The sequence below is a fragment of the Oncorhynchus mykiss genome, chromosome 1 (genome assembly GCF_013265735.2).
Source record: "Oncorhynchus mykiss isolate Arlee chromosome 1, USDA_OmykA_1.1, whole genome shotgun sequence".
Classification (NCBI taxonomy): Eukaryota; Metazoa; Chordata; class Actinopteri; order Salmoniformes; family Salmonidae; genus Oncorhynchus; species Oncorhynchus mykiss.
Window position 1 is genome coordinate 93,873,889 of NC_048565.1, and position 18,626 is coordinate 93,892,514.

General features: G+C 45.6%; 1 protein-coding gene across 1 annotated transcript in view; it reads left to right on the forward strand.

Annotated features, from left to right (window-relative positions):
• The window catches only part of LOC110517068 (disintegrin and metalloproteinase domain-containing protein 12), a 221,485-nt gene that overhangs the window by 92,410 nt on the left and 110,449 nt on the right, over positions 1 to 18,626 (forward strand). Inside the window, exon 4 of the mRNA XM_036988835.1 lies at positions 7,066 to 7,144. Coding sequence (XP_036844730.1) covers positions 7,066 to 7,144 — 79 coding nt within the window. The remainder of the gene's footprint in view (positions 1 to 7,065; positions 7,145 to 18,626) is intronic.

The following is an 18,626-nucleotide window of genomic DNA, read 5'->3' on the forward strand; positions in this document are numbered from 1 at the left end:
GATTCCTACACTATCTGATCAACATGATATCACACTGACTCCTACACTACCTGATATCAACATGATATCCCACTGACTCCTACACTACCTGATATCAACATGATATCAACATGATATCACACTGACTCCTACACTACATCATATCAACATGATATCCCACTGACTCCTACACTACCTGATATCAACATGATATCAACATGATATCACACTGACTCCTACACTACCTGATATCAACATGATATCACAATGACTCCTACACTACCTGATATCAACATGATATCAACATGATATCCCACTGACTCCTACACTACCTGATATCAACATGATATCACACTGACTCCTACACTACCTGATATCAACATGATATCAACATGATATCACACTGACTCCCACACTACCTGATATCAACATGATATCCCACTGACTCCCACACTACCTGATATCAACATGATATCCCACTGACTCCTACACTACCTGATATCAACATGATATCAACATGATATCACACTGACTCCTACACCACCTGATATCAACATGATATCACACTGACTCCTACACTACCTGATATCAACATGATATCCCACTGACTCCTACACTACCTGATATCAACATGATATCAACATGATATCACACTGACTCCTACACTACATCATATCAACGTGATATCCCACTGACTCCTACACTACCTGATATCAACATGATATCAACATGATATCACACTGACTCCTACACTACCTGATATCAACATGATATCACAATGACTCCTACACTACCTGATATCAACATGATATCAACATGATATCCCACTGACTCCTACACTACCTGATATCAACATGATATCACACTGACTCCTACACTACCTGATATCAACATGATATCAACATGATATCACACTGACTCCCACACTACCAGATATCAACATGATATCCCACTGACTCCCACACTACCTGATATCAACATGATATCCCACTGACTCCTACACTACCTGATATCAACATGATATCAACATGATATCACACTGACTCCTACACCACCTGATATCAACATGATATCAACATGATATCCCACTGACTCCTACACTACCTGATATCAACATGATATCAACATGATATCACACTGACTCCTACACCACCTGATATCAACATGATATCAACATGATATCCCACTGACTCCTACACTACCTGATATCAACATGATATCAACATGATATCCCACTGGCTGCTACACTACCTGATATCAACATGATATCCCACTGACTCCTACACTACCTGATATCAACATGATATCCCACTGACTCCTACACTACCTGATCAAAGGTACAGCAGGGGTTTGATGTCTCCCCGTAGAGCAGAGGCTGGATGTACCTTCCTGGAGACTGTGGCTGTCTGTGTAGGTAATTCTCTCTCCGAGTCATGATTAAAGGAGAGCGCTTGGTTACGTTACTGCCAGAGGAACATGACGTCTGTAGCACTGCGTAATTACCATATAAAAGACCTTAGATACTTACGTTCATCCATATTGACGTGTTAAATGTTTGACGTGCGAAGCATTTTTATAGTTCATGGGCTGTAAAAAGGCCTTGCACATCAAGTTCAGAGTTCTGAAAACTAGTAACCGAAGAGAATATTAGATATTTAGACTTCTGAAAACTAGTAACAGGAGAGAATATTAGATATTTAGAGTTCTGAAAACTAGTAACCGAAGAGAATATTAGATATTTAGACTTCTGAAAACTAGTAACAGGAGAGAATATTAGATATTTAAACTTCTGAAACCTAGTAACCGAAGAGAATATTAGATATTTAGACTTCTGAAAACTAGTAACAGGAGAGAATATTAGATATTTAAACTTCTGAAACCTAGTAACCGAAGAGAATATTAGATATTTAGACTTCTGAAAACTAGTAACAGGAGAGAATATTAAATATTTAGACTTCTGAAAACTAGTAACAGGAGAGAATATTAGATATTTAGACTTCTGAAACCTAGTAACCGAAGAGAATATTAGATATTTAGAGTTCTGAAAACTAGTAACCGAAGATAATATTCAATATTTAGACTTCTGAAAACTAGTAACAGGAGAGAATATTAGATATTTAGACTTCTGAAAACTTGAATGCTATATGGTGACTTAGATGGTGTTGAAGCGCTCTCTTGATTCTTGTCAGAAAATCCATAACTTTTTGTGATAAAAAGAGATTGCAGCAGGTATGCTTTTAGGAAAAAGGATTCTCCAGGCCTTTGTCCCTGAAGAAGAACCCTTTATAGAGGTAGAACCGTATTATCTACACGGAACCCTTTATAGAGGTAGAACCGTATTATCTACATAGAACCCTTTATAGAGGTAGATCCTTATTATCTACATAGAACCCTTTATAGAGGTAGATCCTTATTATCTACATAGAACCCTTTATAGAGATAGAACCATATTATCTACATGGAACCCTTTATAGAGGTAGAACCGTATTATCTACATAGAACCCTTTATAGAGGTAGATCCTTATTATCTACATAGAACCCTTTATAGAGATAGAACCATATTATCTACATGGAACCCTTTATAGAGGTAGAACCGTATTATCTACATAGAACCCTTTATAGAGGTAGATCCTTATTATCTACACAGAACCCTTTATAGAGGTAGAACCGTATTATCTACATAGAACCCTTTATAGAGGTAGAACCGTATTATCTACACAGAACCCTTTATAGAGGTAGAACCGTATTATCTACATAGAACCCTTTAAAGAGGTAGAACCGTATTATCTACATAGAACCCTTTATAGAGGTAGAACCGTATTATCTACATAGAACCCTTTATAGAGGTAGATCCTTATTATCTACATAGAACCCTTTATAGAGGTAGAACCGTATTATCTACATAGAACCCGTTATAGAGGTAGATCCTTATTATCTACATAGAACCCTTTATAGAGGTAGATCCTTATTATCTACATAGAACCCTTTATAGAGGTAGATCCTTATTATCTACACAGAACCCTTTATAGAGGTAGAACCGTATTATCTACATAGAACCCGTTATAGAGGTAGAACCATATTATCTACATAGAACCCTTTATAGAGGTAGAACCGTATTATCTACATAGAACCCTTTATAGAGGTAGATCCTTATTATCTACACAGAACCCTTTATAGAGGTAGAACCGTATTATCTACATAGAACCCTTTATAGAGGTAGAACTGTATTATCTACATAGAACCCTTTATAGAGGTAGAACCGTATTATCTACATAGAACCCTTTATAGAGGTAGAACCGTATTATCTACATAGAACCCTTTATAGAGGTAGAACCGTATTATCTACATAGAACCCTTTATAGAGGTAGATCCTTATTATCTACATAGAACCCTTTATAGAGGTAGAACCGTATTATCTACATAGAACCCGTTATAGAGGTAGATCCTTATTATCTACATAGAACCCTTTATAGAGGTAGATCCTTATTATCTACATAGAACCCTTTATAGAGGTAGATCCTTATTATCTACACACAACCCTTTATAGAGGTAGAACCGTATTATCTACATAGAACCCGTTATAGAGGTAGAACCGTATTATCTACATAGAACCCTTTATAGAGGTAGAACCGTATTATCTACATAGAACCCTTTATAGAGGTAGAACCGTATTATCTACACGGAACCCTTTATAGAGGTAGAACCGTATTATCTACATAGAACCCTTTATAGAGGTAGAACCGTATTATCTACATAGAACCCTTTATAGAGGTAGAACCGTATTATCTACATAGAACCCTTTATAGAGGTAGATCCTTATTATCTACATAGAACCCTTTATAGAGGTAGAACCGTATTATCTACATAGAACCTTTTATGATGCTATGTCCTTTTAGAAGCATTTTTTATGTAGGAAAGGTTCTAAAAGACCCCTCTGAGTTCTGAAGAGTTCAGGAAAATCCACTGTGTCAGATACGGTGTAAGTCAACTGGCGTTGAGGCATTCTGCCTCCAATGTAGAAAAATCCATAACTTTTATATTGCTGAAAAGGATGTCTCATGGCGTTGATTAGGAGAATGTATTTCGTTTAGATAAGGCTTACAATAAATCCTGTCATTACTGCAGACAGGCAGTGTGCTGTGGCCGCGGACTAGCGTCTGGCACTGTCGAACAATGTTGGATTCTTTTCAGTTTAAACAAATTTCTGTTTCTGGGGACTGTTTTTTATCGCTCGTCCAAATCATATCCAGAAGGTTCTACAGTCATGACTCAGTTTGAGATCTCCATGTGAAGAGGGTTCCTAAAGTCATGACTCAGTTTGAGACCTCCATGTGAAGAAGGTTCCTAAAGTCATGACTCAGTTTGAGATCTCCATGTGAAGAAGGTTCTAAAGTCATGACTCAGTTTGAGATCTCCACGTGAAGAAGGTTCCTAAAGTCATGACTCAGTTTGAGATCTCCATGTGAAGAAGGTTCTAAAGTCATGACTCAGTTTGAGATCTCCACGTGAAGAAGGTTCCTAAAGTCATGACTCAGTTTGAAATCTCCATGTGATTCCTGATTGTCCCCATTCTCCTGTCAGAACTGTCTATATCTGCTATATGCCAGGGACATGTTAACTAGTTCTATGTTAACCAGTTCAATGTTAACTAGTTAACCAGTTCTATGTTAACTAGTTCCATGTTAACTAGTTAACCAGTTCAATGTTAACTAGTTCAATGTTAACTAGTTAACTAGTTCAATGTTAACTAGTTCCATGTTTACCAGCTCCATGTTAACAATTTAAATGTTAACTAGTGTGTGTGTGTGTGTGTGTGTGTGTGTGTGTGTGTGTGTGTGTGTGTGTGTGTGTGTGTGTGTGTGTGTGTGTGTGTGTGTGTGTGTGTGTGTGTGTGTGTGTGTGTGTGTGTGTACATTCGGTCTTTGAAAACAGGCATCGTCGCTTCGTGTTTCAAATTGATAAAAAAATCAAATCACCGTCCGCAGTCTGATCTGACCATCGATCTGCTTTCTCTGCTTGTGTTCTCATAGACGGAGCCTGTTTGCCCTCCTTCCCATAGATGAACAGGTGACCCACTGGGTCAGGGAAGCTGGTGTATGTCTGTGTGAATGGTTGGGTGATGGTTTACATATTCATTACATTTTAATTGATACCTTGTTATTCTTATAGTCCACTGACGTTGAGTTTCTGTCTGAGTCAGAGCGTTGACACTAATTAAAACAACTTAATTTGATTCCATTGGACTTTTCTGCTCTTTCCAGCCTGGCTTTGATCCGGGGGATCACTGGGGGGGATCACTGGGGGGGATCACTGGGGGGGATCACTGCCAGTTCTGTGGTTTGTTTTGTGGGTTATGAAAGCAGGGTCCAGGAAACATCATGTCCCTGACAAGGCCAGAAGCAACTCTAACAGTCCTAGCAGTGAGGTCAGGAAGACTCTCAAGCTGTCTGTGATGGGTGTTCCTCATCTGGCTGTCCTGAGGTCACACACACGCACACACGCACGCACACACACACACACACACACGCACGCACACACACACACACACACACACACACGCACGCACGTGCACACACACACGCACGCACGTGCACACACACACACACACACACACACACACACACACACACACACACACACACACCACGCTGTAATAATCAACTCATAAGGGTTCCCAGTGTTTGTGTGAGCTCATAGTAGTTCCAGGATCTACCCCTGCTGCTGGTCCCTCCCTCTCTCTCTCTCCCCTCTCCTCCCTCCCTCTCTCTCCCCTCCCTCCCTCTCTCCTCCCTCCCTATCTCTCTCTCCCCTCCCTCCCTCTCTCTCTCTCGCTCCCCTCCCTCCCTCTCTCTCTCTCTCTCCCTCCCTCTCTCTCTCTCTCTCTCTCCCTCCCTCTCTCTCTCTCTCTCCCCTCTCCTCCCTCTCTCTCTCTCTCTCCCCTCCCTCCCTCTCTCTCTCTCTCTCCCCTCTCCTCCCTCCCTCTCTCCCCTCCCTCCCTCTTTCCTCCCTCCCTATCTCTCTCTCTCTCCCCTCCCTCCCTCTCTCTCTCTCGCTCCCCTCCCTCCCTCTCTCTCTCTCCCCTCCCTCCCTCTCTCTCTCTCTCTCTCTCCCTCCCTCTCTATCTCTCCCCTCCCTCCCTCTCTCTCTCTCCCCTCTCTCTCTCCTCCCTCCCAGCCCTCTCTCCCCTCTCCTCCCTCCCATCCCTCTCTCCCCTCTCCTCCCTCCCAGCCCTCTCTCCCCTCTCCTCCCTCTCTCTCTCTCCTCCCTCCCAGCCCTCTCTCCCCTCTCCTCCCTCTCAGCCCTCTCTCCTCTCTCTCCCCTCCCAGCCCTCTCTCCTCCCTCCCAGCCCTCTCCTCCCTCTCAGCCATCTCTCCTCTCACTCCCCTCCCCTCCCATCCCTCTCTCCTCCCTCCCAGCCCTCTCTCCCCTCCTAGCCCTCTCTCCTCTCTCTCCCCTCCCCTCCCCTCCCATCCCATCCCTCTCTCCTCCCCTCCCAGCCCTCTCTCCCCTCCCAGGCCTCTCTCTGCCCTCTCTCCTCTCTCTCCCCTCCCTGCCTGCTCTCCTCTCTCCCCTCCCCTCCCTCTCCCGCCCTCCCAGCCCTCTCTCCCCTCCCAGCCCTCTCTCCTCTCTCTCCCCTCCCAGCCCTCTCTCTCCCCTCCCAGCCCTCTCTCCCCTCCCAGCCCTCTCTCCTCTCTCTCCCCTCCCATCTCTCTCTCTCCCCTCCCTCCCTCTCTCTCTCTCTCTCCCCTCTCCTCCCTCTCTCTCGCTCCCCTCCCATCCCTCTCTCTCCCCTCCCAGCCCTCTCTCTGCCCTCTCTCCTCTCTCTCCCCTCCCTGCCTGCTCTCCTCTCTCCCCTCCCAGCCCTCTCTCTCCCCTCCCAGTCCTCTCTCCCCTCCCAGCCCTCTCTCCTCTCTCTCCCCTCCCATCCCTCTCTCTCCCCTCCCAGCCCTCTCTCCTCTCTCTCGCTCCCCTCCCATCCCTCTCTCTCCCCTCCCAGCCCTCTCTCTAAATGTGTCCCTCACGCTGAGCTGTCCTCTTTGAGATTCCCTTCTTTTAACTCTTGCTCTTTTTGTGTCTCATTTCTAGTGGTCTGTTTGCCAGTCACTACACAGAAACACACTACCTGGAAGACGGCAGCGCGGTCACCGGCTCTCACAACCTCACGGTACGGTATTAAGTCTAATGGAGTCTCACAACATCACGGTACGGTATTACGTCTAATGGAGTCTCACAACATCACGGTACGATATTACGTCTAATGGAGTCTCACAACATCACGGTACGATATTAAGTCTAATGGAGTCTCACAACCTCACGGTACGGTATTAAGTCTAATGGAGTCTCACAACATCACGGTACGGTATTAAGTCTAATGGAGTCTCACAACATCACGGTACGGTATTAAGTCTAATGGAGTCTCACAACATCACGGTACGATATTAAGTCTAATGGAGTCTCACAACCTCACGGTACGGTATTAAGTCTAATGGAGTCTCACAACATCACGGTACGGTATTAAGTCTAATGGAGTCTCACAACATCACGGTACGGTATTAAGTCTAATGGAGTCTCACAACATCACGGTACGGTATTAAGTCTAATGGAGTCTCACAACATCACGGTACGGTATTAAGTCTAATGGAGTCTCACAACATCACGGTACGGTATTAAGTCTAATGGAGTCTCACAACATCACGGTACGGTATTAAGTCTAATGGAGTCTCACAACATCACGGTACGGTATTAAGTCTAATGGAGTCTCACAACATCACGGTACGGTATTAAGTCTAATGGAGTCTCACAACATCACGGTACGATATTAAGTCTAATGGAGTCTCACAACATCACGGTACGGTATTAAGTCTAATGGAGTCTCACAACATCACGGTACGGTATTAAGTCTAATGGAGTCTCACAACATCACGGTACGGTATTACGTCTAATGGAGTCTCACAACATCACGGTACGATATTAAGTCTAATGGAGTCTCACAACATCACGGTACGGTATTAAGTCTAATGGAGTCTCACAACATCACGGTACGGTATTAAGTCTAATGGAGTCTCACAACCTCACAGTACGATATTAAGTCTAATGGAGTCTCACAACATCACAGTACGATATTAAGTCTAATGGAGTCTCACAACATCACAGTACGATATTACGTCTAATGGAGTCTCACAACATCACAGTACGATATTAAGTCTAATGGAGTCTCACAACATCACAGTACGATATTAAGTCTAATGGAGTCTCACAACATCACAGTACGATATTAAGTCTAATGGAGTCTCACAACATCACAGTACGATATTAAGTCTAATGGAGTCTCACAACATCACAATACGATATTAAGTCTAATGGAGTCTCACAACATCACAGTACGATATTAAGTCTAATGGAGTCTCACAACATCACAGTACGATATTAAGTCTAATGGAGTCTCACAACATCACAGTACGATATTAAGTCTAATGGAGTCTCACAACATCACAGTACAGTATTAAGTCTAATGGAGTCTCACAACCTCACAGTACAGTATTAAGTCTAATGGAGTCTCACAACCTCACAGTACGGTATTAAGTCTAATGGAGTCTCACAACATCACGGTACGGTATTAAGTCTAATGGAGTCTCACAACATCACGGTACGATATTAAGTCTAATGGAGTCTCACAACATCACGGTACGATATTACGTCTAATGGAGTCTCACAACATCACGGTACGGTATTAAGTCTAATGGAGTCTCACAACATCACGGTACGGTATTAAGTCTAATGGAGTCTCACAACCTCACGGTACGGTATTAAGTCTAATGGAGTCTCACAACATCACGGTACGGTATTAAGTCTAATGGAGTCTCACAACATCACGGTACGATATTAAGTCTAATGGAGTCTCACAACATCACGGTACGGTATTAAGTCTAATGGAGTCTCACAACATCACGGTACGATATTAAGTCTAATGGAGTCTCACAACATCACGGTACGGTATTAAGTCTAATGGAGTCTCACAACCTCACGGTACGGTATTAAGTCTAATGGAGTCTCACAACATCACGGTACGATATTACGTCTAATGGAGTCTCACAACATCACAGTACGATATTAAGTCTAATGGAGTCTCACAACATCACAGTACAGTATTAAGTCTAATGGAGTCTCACAACCTCACAGTACAGTATTAAGTCTAATGGAGTCTCACAACCTCACAGTACAGTATTAGGTCTAATGGAGTCTCACAACATCACGGTACGGTATTAAGTCTAATGGAGTCTCACAACATCACAGTACGATATTAAGTCTAATGGAGTCTCACAACATCACAGTACGATATTAAGTCTAATGGAGTCTCACAACATCACAGTACGATATTAAGTCTAATGGAGTCTCACAACATCACAGTACGATATTAAGTCTAATGGAGTCTCACAACATCACAATACGATATTAAGTCTAATGGAGTCTCACAACATCACAGTACGATATTAAGTCTAATGGAGTCTCACAACATCACAGTACGATATTAAGTCTAATGGAGTCTCACAACATCACAGTACGATATTAAGTCTAATGGAGTCTCACAACATCACAATACGATATTAAGTCTAATGGAGTCTCACAACATCACAGTACGATATTAAGTCTAATGGAGTCTCACAACATCACAGTACGATATTAAGTCTAATGGAGTCTCACAACATCACAGTACGATATTAAGTCTAATGGAGTCTCACAACATCACAGTACAGTATTAAGTCTAATGGAGTCTCACAACCTCACAGTACAGTATTAAGTCTAATGGAGTCTCACAACCTCACGGTACGATATTACGTCTAATGGAGTCTCACAACATCACAGTACGATATTAAGTCTAATGGAGTCTCACAACATCACAGTACAGTATTAAGTCTAATGGAGTCTCACAACCTCACAGTACAGTATTAAGTCTAATGGAGTCTCACAACCTCACAGTACAGTATTAGGTCTAATGGAGTCTCACAACATCACGGTACGGTATTAAGTCTAATGGAGTCTCACAACATCACAGTACGATATTAAGTCTAATGGAGTCTCACAACATCACAGTACGATATTAAGTCTAATGGAGTCTCACAACATCACAGTACGATATTAAGTCTAATGGAGTCTCACAACATCACAGTACGATATTAAGTCTAATGGAGTCTCACAACATCACAATACGATATTAAGTCTAATGGAGTCTCACAACATCACAGTACGATATTAAGTCTAATGGAGTCTCACAACATCACAGTACGATATTAAGTCTAATGGAGTCTCACAACATCACAGTACGATATTAAGTCTAATGGAGTCTCACAACATCACAATACGATATTAAGTCTAATGGAGTCTCACAACATCACAGTACGATATTAAGTCTAATGGAGTCTCACAACATCACAGTACGATATTAAGTCTAATGGAGTCTCACAACATCACAGTACGATATTAAGTCTAATGGAGTCTCACAACATCACAGTACAGTATTAAGTCTAATGGAGTCTCACAACCTCACAGTACAGTATTAAGTCTAATGGAGTCTCACAACCTCACAGTACAGTATTAGGTCTAATGGAGTCTCACAACATCACGGTACGGTATTAAGTCTAATGGAGTCTCACAACCTCACGGTACGGTATTAAGTCTAATGAAGTCTCACAACATCACAGTACAGTATTAAGTCTAATGGAGTCTCACAACCTCACGGTACGGTACTAAGTCTAATGGAGTCTCACAATTTGGAGTTAAGTCAAATCAAATCAAATGTCTTTATAAAGCCCTTCTTACATCAGCTGATGTCACAAAGTGCTGTACAGAAACCCAGCCTTAAACCCCAAACCAGCAAGCAATGCAGGCGTAGAAGCACAGTGGCTAGGAAAAACTCCCTAGAAAGGCCAGAACCTAGGAAGAAACCTAGAGAGGAACCAGGCTATGAGGGTTAAGTAATCTCTATGTCCTAGATTGATAGAACCACTTGGCAACTAACAGACAAACAGGAAAACGACAAGGCATACTACATACCTATTACCATACAATAACAATACATACTTCAAACCTATTACCATACAATAACAATACATACTTCAAACCTATTACCATACAATAACAAGGCATACTTCAAGCCTATTACCATACAATAACAAGGCATACTTCAAACCTATTACCATACAATAACAAGGCATACTTCAAGCCTATTACCATGCTGTTGTTCTTCCCTCTCTCTATGGAGCTCAGAGACCTCTTGTTGAACCTGTCAGGATGAGGGGTTGTCGTCCCTCCGTTTAGAGGAAAACGGACTGAAGGAAATGTTGACGCTCCTGTAATATCAGTTTAGTCTAGTACCCACAGTTCAGTCTGTCTGCTGAAGCTGCTGTGGTGGGACCGTGGAGAGGAGAGGTGTATTGTGGGTAGTGGCTAGTACCCACAGTTCAGTCTGTCTGCTGAAGCTGCTGTGGTGGGACCGTGGAGAGGAGAGGTGTATTGTGGGTAGTGGCTAGTACCCACAGTTCAGTCTGTCTGCTGAAGCTGCTGTGGAGGGACCGTGGAGAGGAGAGGTGTATTGTGGGTAGTGGCTAGTACCCACAGTTCAGTCTGTCTGCTGAAGCTGCTGTGGTGGGACAGTGGAGAGGAGAGGTGTATTGTGGGTAGTGGCTAGTACCCACAGTTCAGTCTGTCTGCTGAAGCTGCTATGGTGGGACAGTGGAGAGGAGAGGTGTATTGTGGGTAGTGGCTAGTACCCACAGTTCAGTCTGTCTGCTGAAGCTGCTGTGGTGGGACAGTGGAGAGGAGAGGTGTATTGTGGGTAGTGGCTAGTACCCACAGTTCAGTCTGTCTGCTGAAGCTGCTATGGTGGGACAGTGGAGAGGAGAGGTGTATTGTGGGTAGTGGCTAGTACCCACAGTTCAGTCTGTCTGCTGAAGCTGCTGTGGTGGGACAGTGGAGAGGAGAGGTGTATTGTGGGTAGTGGCTAGTACCCACAGTTCAGTCTGTCTGCTGAAGCTGCTGTGGTGGGACAGTGGAGAGGAGAGGTGTATTGTGGGTAGTGACTAGTACCCACAGTTCAGTCTGTCTGCTGAAGCTGCTGTGGTGGGACAGTGGAGAGGAGAGGTGTATTGTGGGTAGTGGCTAGTACCCACAGTTCAGTCTGTCTGCTGAAGCTGCTGTGGTGGGACAGTGGAGAGGAGAGGTGTATTGTGGGTAGTGACTAGTACCCACAGTTCAGTCTGTCTGCTGAAGCTGCTGTGGTGGGACCGTGGAGAGGAGAGGTGTATTGTGGGTAGTGGCTAGTACCCACAGTTCAGTCTGTCTGCTGAAGCTGCTGTGGTGGGACAGTGGAGAGGAGAGGTGTATTGTGGGTAGTGGCTAGTACCCACAGTTCAGTCTGTCTGCTGAAGCTGCTGTGGTGGGACAGTGGAGAGGAGAGGTGTATTGTGGGTAGTGGCTAGTACCCACAGTTCAGTCTGTCTGCTGAAGCTGCTGTGGTGGGACAGTGGAGAGGAGAGGTGTATTGTGGGTAGTGACTAGTACCCACAGTTCAGTCTGTCTGCTGAAGTTGCTGTGGTGGGACAGTGGAGAGGAGAGGTGTATTGTGGGTAGTGGCTAGTACCCACAGTTCAGTCTGTCTGCTGAAGCTGCTATGGTGGGACTGTGGAGAGGAGAGGTGTATTGTGGGTAGTGACTAGTACCCACAGTTCAGTCTGTCAAAGAAGATGTGGTCTGCTTGCTTGGTCTTTCTGTGTCCAGTCCATTGTTCCTTTCTACGTTTCCCAAAGTGAAGAAGTTACTGTAAATATACAAGATGAAACACTGTGAAAGTAGGAATTTAATTACGGACTTGATACACGGCAAATGGTTAAACCTTACGGAACATTCATGAAAATATGAACATCTTGCTTCTATCATGCAGTACATGTTCAACCCACACATTCACGTGGACAATTTTTTCCACACAGGGCATCATGTTTCAGTTGATCCTGCTGTGGACTGGGACTAGGTCAGACTATCCCTGACTCTGGCTGGGTTTGACCCACTCAGCACAGACATTCCACAACACAGGCACAATAAGGGAGCTGTGATGAACCAGACTGGACCGGGTCTGGGTTGGTTTGACCCACTCAGCACAGACATTCCACAACACAGGCACAATAAGGGAGCTGTGATGAACCAGACTGGACCGGGTCTGGGTGGGAGCAATCCACTGAGAGTCTAGTACACACACAGGGCTGGTGCGCTTGGGGTCCCTGTGAACTCAGCTTGATCTGACCAACAATACCCCTACTATTAGCAGGGGACATAATGAAAGCTCCTCCCCTCAGCAGGGGACATCACGAAAGCTCCTCCCCTCAGCAGGGGACATAGCGAAAGCTCCTCCCCTCAGCAGGGGACATAATGAAAGCTCCTCCCCTCAGCATGGGACATAATGAAAGCTCCTCCCCTCAGAAGGGGACATAACGAAAGCTCCTAACCTCAGCAGGGGACAAAATGAAAGCTCCGCCTCCCCTCAGCAGGGGACATAATGAAAGCTCCTCCCCTCAGCAGGGGACATAATGAAAGCTCCTCCCCCCCTCAGCAGGGGACATAACGAAAGCTCCTCCCCCCTCAGCAGGGGACATAACGAAAGCTCCTCCCCCCTCAGCAGGGGACATAACAAAAGCTCCTCCCCCCCTTAGCTGGGGACATAACAAAAGCTCCTCCCCCCCTCAGCAGGGGACATCTCGACCCACATCACCTCACCAGTCCCTGCTATTCCCCCAGTCCCCCTAGTGACTGGGTCCCCTAGTGACAGGATCCCCTAGTTACTGGATCCCCTAGTGGCCGGATCCCCTAGTGACCGGGTCCCCTAGTGACCGGATCCCCTGGTGACCGGGTCCCCTGGTGACCGGGTTCCCTGGTGACCGGATCCCCTGGTGACCGGATCCCCTGGTGACCGGGTCCCCTAGTGACCGGATCCCTAGTGACCCGGTCCCCTAGTGACACTCAAGCCCCTAGTGACTGGATCCCTTATTGACTGGATCCCCTAGTGACTGGATCCCCTAGTGACTGGATCCCCTAGTGACTGGATTCCCTAGTGACCGGATCCCCTAGTGACCGGATCCCCTAGTGACCTGGTCCCCTAGTGACCGGATTCCCTAGTGACCGGATCCCCTATTGACCGGATCCCCTTGTGACCGGATCCCCTAGTGACCGGTTCCCCTAGTGACCGGATCCCCTAGTGACCGGATCCCCTAGTGACCGGGTCCCCTAGTGACCGGATCCCCTAGTGACCGGATCCCCTATTGACCGGGTCCCCTAGTGACTGGATCCCCTAGTGACTGGATCCCTTGGTGACTGGATCCCCTGGTGACTGGATCCTCTGGTGACTGGGTCCCCTGGTGACTGGGGCCCCTGGTGACCGGATCCCCTGGTGACCGGATCCCCTGGTGTCCGGATCCCCTTTTGACCGGGTCCCCTAGTAACCGGATCCCCTAGTGACCCGGTCCCCTAGTGACACTCAATCCCCTAGTGACTGGATCCCTTATTGACTGGATCCCCTAGTGACTGGATCCCCTAGTGACTGGATCCCCTAGTGACCGAATTCCCTAGTGACTCAAACCCCTAGTGACTGGATCCCCTAGTGACAGGATCCCCTCATGACTGGATCCCCTAGTTACTGAGTCCCCTAGTAACTGGATCCCCTAGTGACCAGATCCCCTAGTGACCGGATCCCCTCGTGACTGGGTCCCCTAGTGACCGAATTCCCTAGTGACTCAAACCCCTAGTGACTGGATCCCCTAGTGACTGGATCCCCTAGTGACAGGATCCCCTCATGACTGGATCCCCTAGTTACTGAGTCCCCTAGTAACTGGATCCCCTAGTGACCAGATCCCCTAGTGACCGGATCCCCTCGTGACTGGGTCCCCTAGTGACTGAGTCCCCTAGTGACTGGGTCCCTTCATGGGAGTGTCAGACTGGAGGGTTCCACAGTCCCCTAGTAACTGGGTCCCTTCATGGGAGTGTGGGACTTCCAGTCTTCCATCAGTCTAAGACGGACTGATCCATTGGTGATTTATTGGCCAGTCTGGAGGGAGTTAGGGGGGAGGGGGGAATCTGAGCCCCTTCATTCCCCCATTTCATGTATCAGTATTTTATGCCAGCTAAGCGTCTGTCAGAGGCAAGGTATTAGACGGAGGGAGGGAGTGATGAGTGAGGGAGGGAGGGATGAGGGAGGGAGGGAGTGATGAGTGATAGCCTCTTCACTTCTCCGTCCTTCCCCTTTCATTTGTCTGTTTTATAGCTCTCTGTAATGGAAGAGTTTCCAGGCATTGTTCCTCACTCAAAGGACGTACCAGACACAGGAAGGGAGACCCTTGTCCTTCATGACAGATAGTTAAAATACAAGAGCTCAGAACGTATTGTATCCATACAAAAAGTGTAAGAATAAACATATGGTAATTATGAACAAAATACAGGTTTGATAGATTGTACATTCACAAAGGTGTACAACATTCACAGAAGTGTTCAACAGGGCAGTCCAATCTCCCCAGTTTGATACATTCACAGAGGTGTACAACAGGACAGTCCAATCTCCACAGTTTGATACATTCACAGAGGTGTACAACATTCACAGAGGTGTACAACAGGCCATTCCAATCTCTCCTTTCCATTTTGGGATCTTAATTTGAGCCAGTTTGCTACAGCAGGAAAATAATCCTGCAGCAACAGGAAATGTGAATTATTGTGTTGATTATAATTAATGGACATTATTGTAGGGGTTGATACAGTTTATGTTAGGGCAAAAATCAAAAAAAAAAAATCTGACATTTTTTTTTAAAGTGGAAATTACAAACTTTAAACCTTGAATACAGTACAAAGTTTGATTTTTTTCCTAAAAATCCTCATCAACAGACGAGATCAGAGTGATCAAATTACATCTGTAGTTTCCATTTAAATCAGGTCAGGTGTCAAATTACATCTGTAGTTTCCATTTAAATCAGGTCAGGTGTCAAATTACATCTGTAGTTTCCATTTAAATCAGGTCAGGTGTCAAATTACATCTGTAGTTTTCATTTAAAGCAGGTCAGGTGTCAAATTACATCTGTAGTTTCCGTTTAAAACAGGTGATGGATATCATTTGTTGGGGGGGGGGGGGGGTGGATGGTAATTTGACCATCCATCTCTCCCCCCCCCCCAACACATGATATCCATCGCAGTTCTGACATCATCAATGGAACACGAGGTCATAGTATTAATGCAGGGTTCTGTTCTGTACTAGATCTGACCCTGCTTCTCTCTGCTACACGCTGTAGCTTTATCTAATGTAATGGCTCTTCTTCTTTTACATACACCTGAAAAGGGTGTGTTTATGTCCCAAACGGAACCCTATTCTGTATTTAGTGCACTACTTTTGACCAGGGTTCATAAGGGACTGGTCAAAATTAGTGCACTAAATGGGGAATAGGGTACCGTTTCGGGGGCCAAAATGTGTCTGGCAGGACTCGGTATGGACTAGCGTGTAGTTGAGGACTGGGCCAACACTTAAGACGTCGATATACACGTCAGAATACTTCAGGCTGAAGTAGGGATGACAGGAAAGGACACTTGTGTACAGGGAAATTATTGTAGATGTTCATAGAAGACAGAAAGCAGAGTAGAAGTTTTGGAGAGAGGACTAAGGTCTGGTCTTCTGGAACCTCCTAGAAAGCAGAGTAGAAGTTTTGGAGAGAGGACTAAGGTCTGGCCTTCTGGAACATCCTAGAAAGCAGAGTAGAAGTTTTGGAGAGTGGACTAAGTTAAGAGGTATGGTGTTCTGGAACATCCTAGAAAGCAGAGTAGAAGCTTTGGAGAGAGGACTAAGGTCTGGCCTTCTGGAACATCCTAGAAAGCAGAGTAGAAGTTTTGGAGAGTGGACTAAGTTAAGAGGTCTGGTCTTCTGGAACATCCTAGAAAGCAGAGTAGAAGCTTTGGAGAGAGGACTAAGGTCTGGACTTCTGGAACATCCTAGAAGGCAGAGTAGAAGCTTTGGAGAGTGGACTAAGTTAAGAGGTCTGGTCTTCTGGAACATCCTAGAAAGCAGAGTAGAAGCTTTGGAGAGAGGACTAAGGTCTGGACTTCTGGAACATCCTAGAAGGCAGAGTAGAAGCTTTGGAGAGTGGACTAAGTTAAGAGGTCTGGTCTTCTGGAACATCCTATAAAGCAGAGTAGAAGCTTTGGAGAGAGGACTAAGGTCTGGTCTTCTGGAAAACATCCTAGAAAGCAGAGGAGAAGTTTTGGAGAGTGGACTAAGGTCTGGTCTTCTGGAAAACATCCTAGAAAGCAGAGTAGAAGCTTTGGAGAGAGGACTAAGGTCTGGTCTTCTGGAAAACATCCTAGAAAGCAGAGTAGAAGTTTTGGAGAGTGGACTAAGTTAAGAGGTCTGGTCTTCTGGAACATCCTAGAAAGCAGAGTAGAAGCTTTGGAGAGAGGACTAAGGTCTGGCCTTCTGGAACATTCTAGAAGGCAGAGTAGAAGCTTTGGAGAGTGGACTAAGTTAAGAGGTCTGGTCTTCTGGAACTTCCTAGTTCCACGGTGAAGGACCAATAATTACACGACGGGTCTCTCTGAGAAAACTGATCAGACGCTGAACATGTGGAATCAGCAGCAGGTGAACAACAACCACCTTGGAAAAGAGTAAAGACGAATCCTGAAATGTACAGAGGTCTATATTTGGAGAAGGGAGGGGTGGAGAAACCACATGTCCATGTTTTACTGTGCAGCAGTGAAGTAGTCAGGGAGGAAGGGCCTGGGTCTGGACCATAGGTACCACATGAGATGGCCTGGGTCTCGACCATAGGTACCACAGGAGATGGCCTGGGTCTGGACCAGAGATGGCCTGGGTCTGGACCATAGATGGCCTGGGTCTGGACCATAGGTACCACATGAGAGGGCCTGGGTCTGGACCATAGGTACCACAGGATATGGCCTGGGTCTGGACCAGAGATGGCCTGGGTCTGGACCATAGGTACCACATGATATGGCCTGGGTCTGGACCATAGATGGCCTGGGTCTGGACCATAGGTACCACATGAGAGGGCCTGGGTCTGGACCATAGGTACCACAGGAGATGGCCTGGGTCTGGACCATAGGTACCACAGGAGATGGCCTGGGTCCGGACCAGAGATGGCCTGGGTCTGGACCATAGGTACCAGAGGAGGTGGCCTGGGTCTGGACAATAGATGGCCTGGGTCTGGACCATAGATGGCCTGGGTCTGGACCATAGATGGCCTGGGTCTGGACCATAGATGGCCTGGGTCTGGACCATAGACAGAAGCTGTATTTTCACTTCAAACCAGATACTTCCTCCACTGTCCTACCTTCCTGTCCCTCCTACCTACCCTGACAGTCTGGCCTTGTCCTAACAGTATGTTAAACTCTCTGTCCTACCTTCCTGTCCCTCCTACCTACCCTGACAGTCTGGCCTTGTCCTAACAGTATGTTAAACTCTCTGTCCTACCTTCCTGCCCCTCCTACCTACCCTGACAGCCCGACCTTGTCCTAACAGTATGTTAAACTCTCTGTCCTACCTTCATGCCCCTCCTACCTACCCTGACAGTCTGGCCTTGTCCTAACAGTATGTTAAACTCTCTGTCCTACCTTCCTGC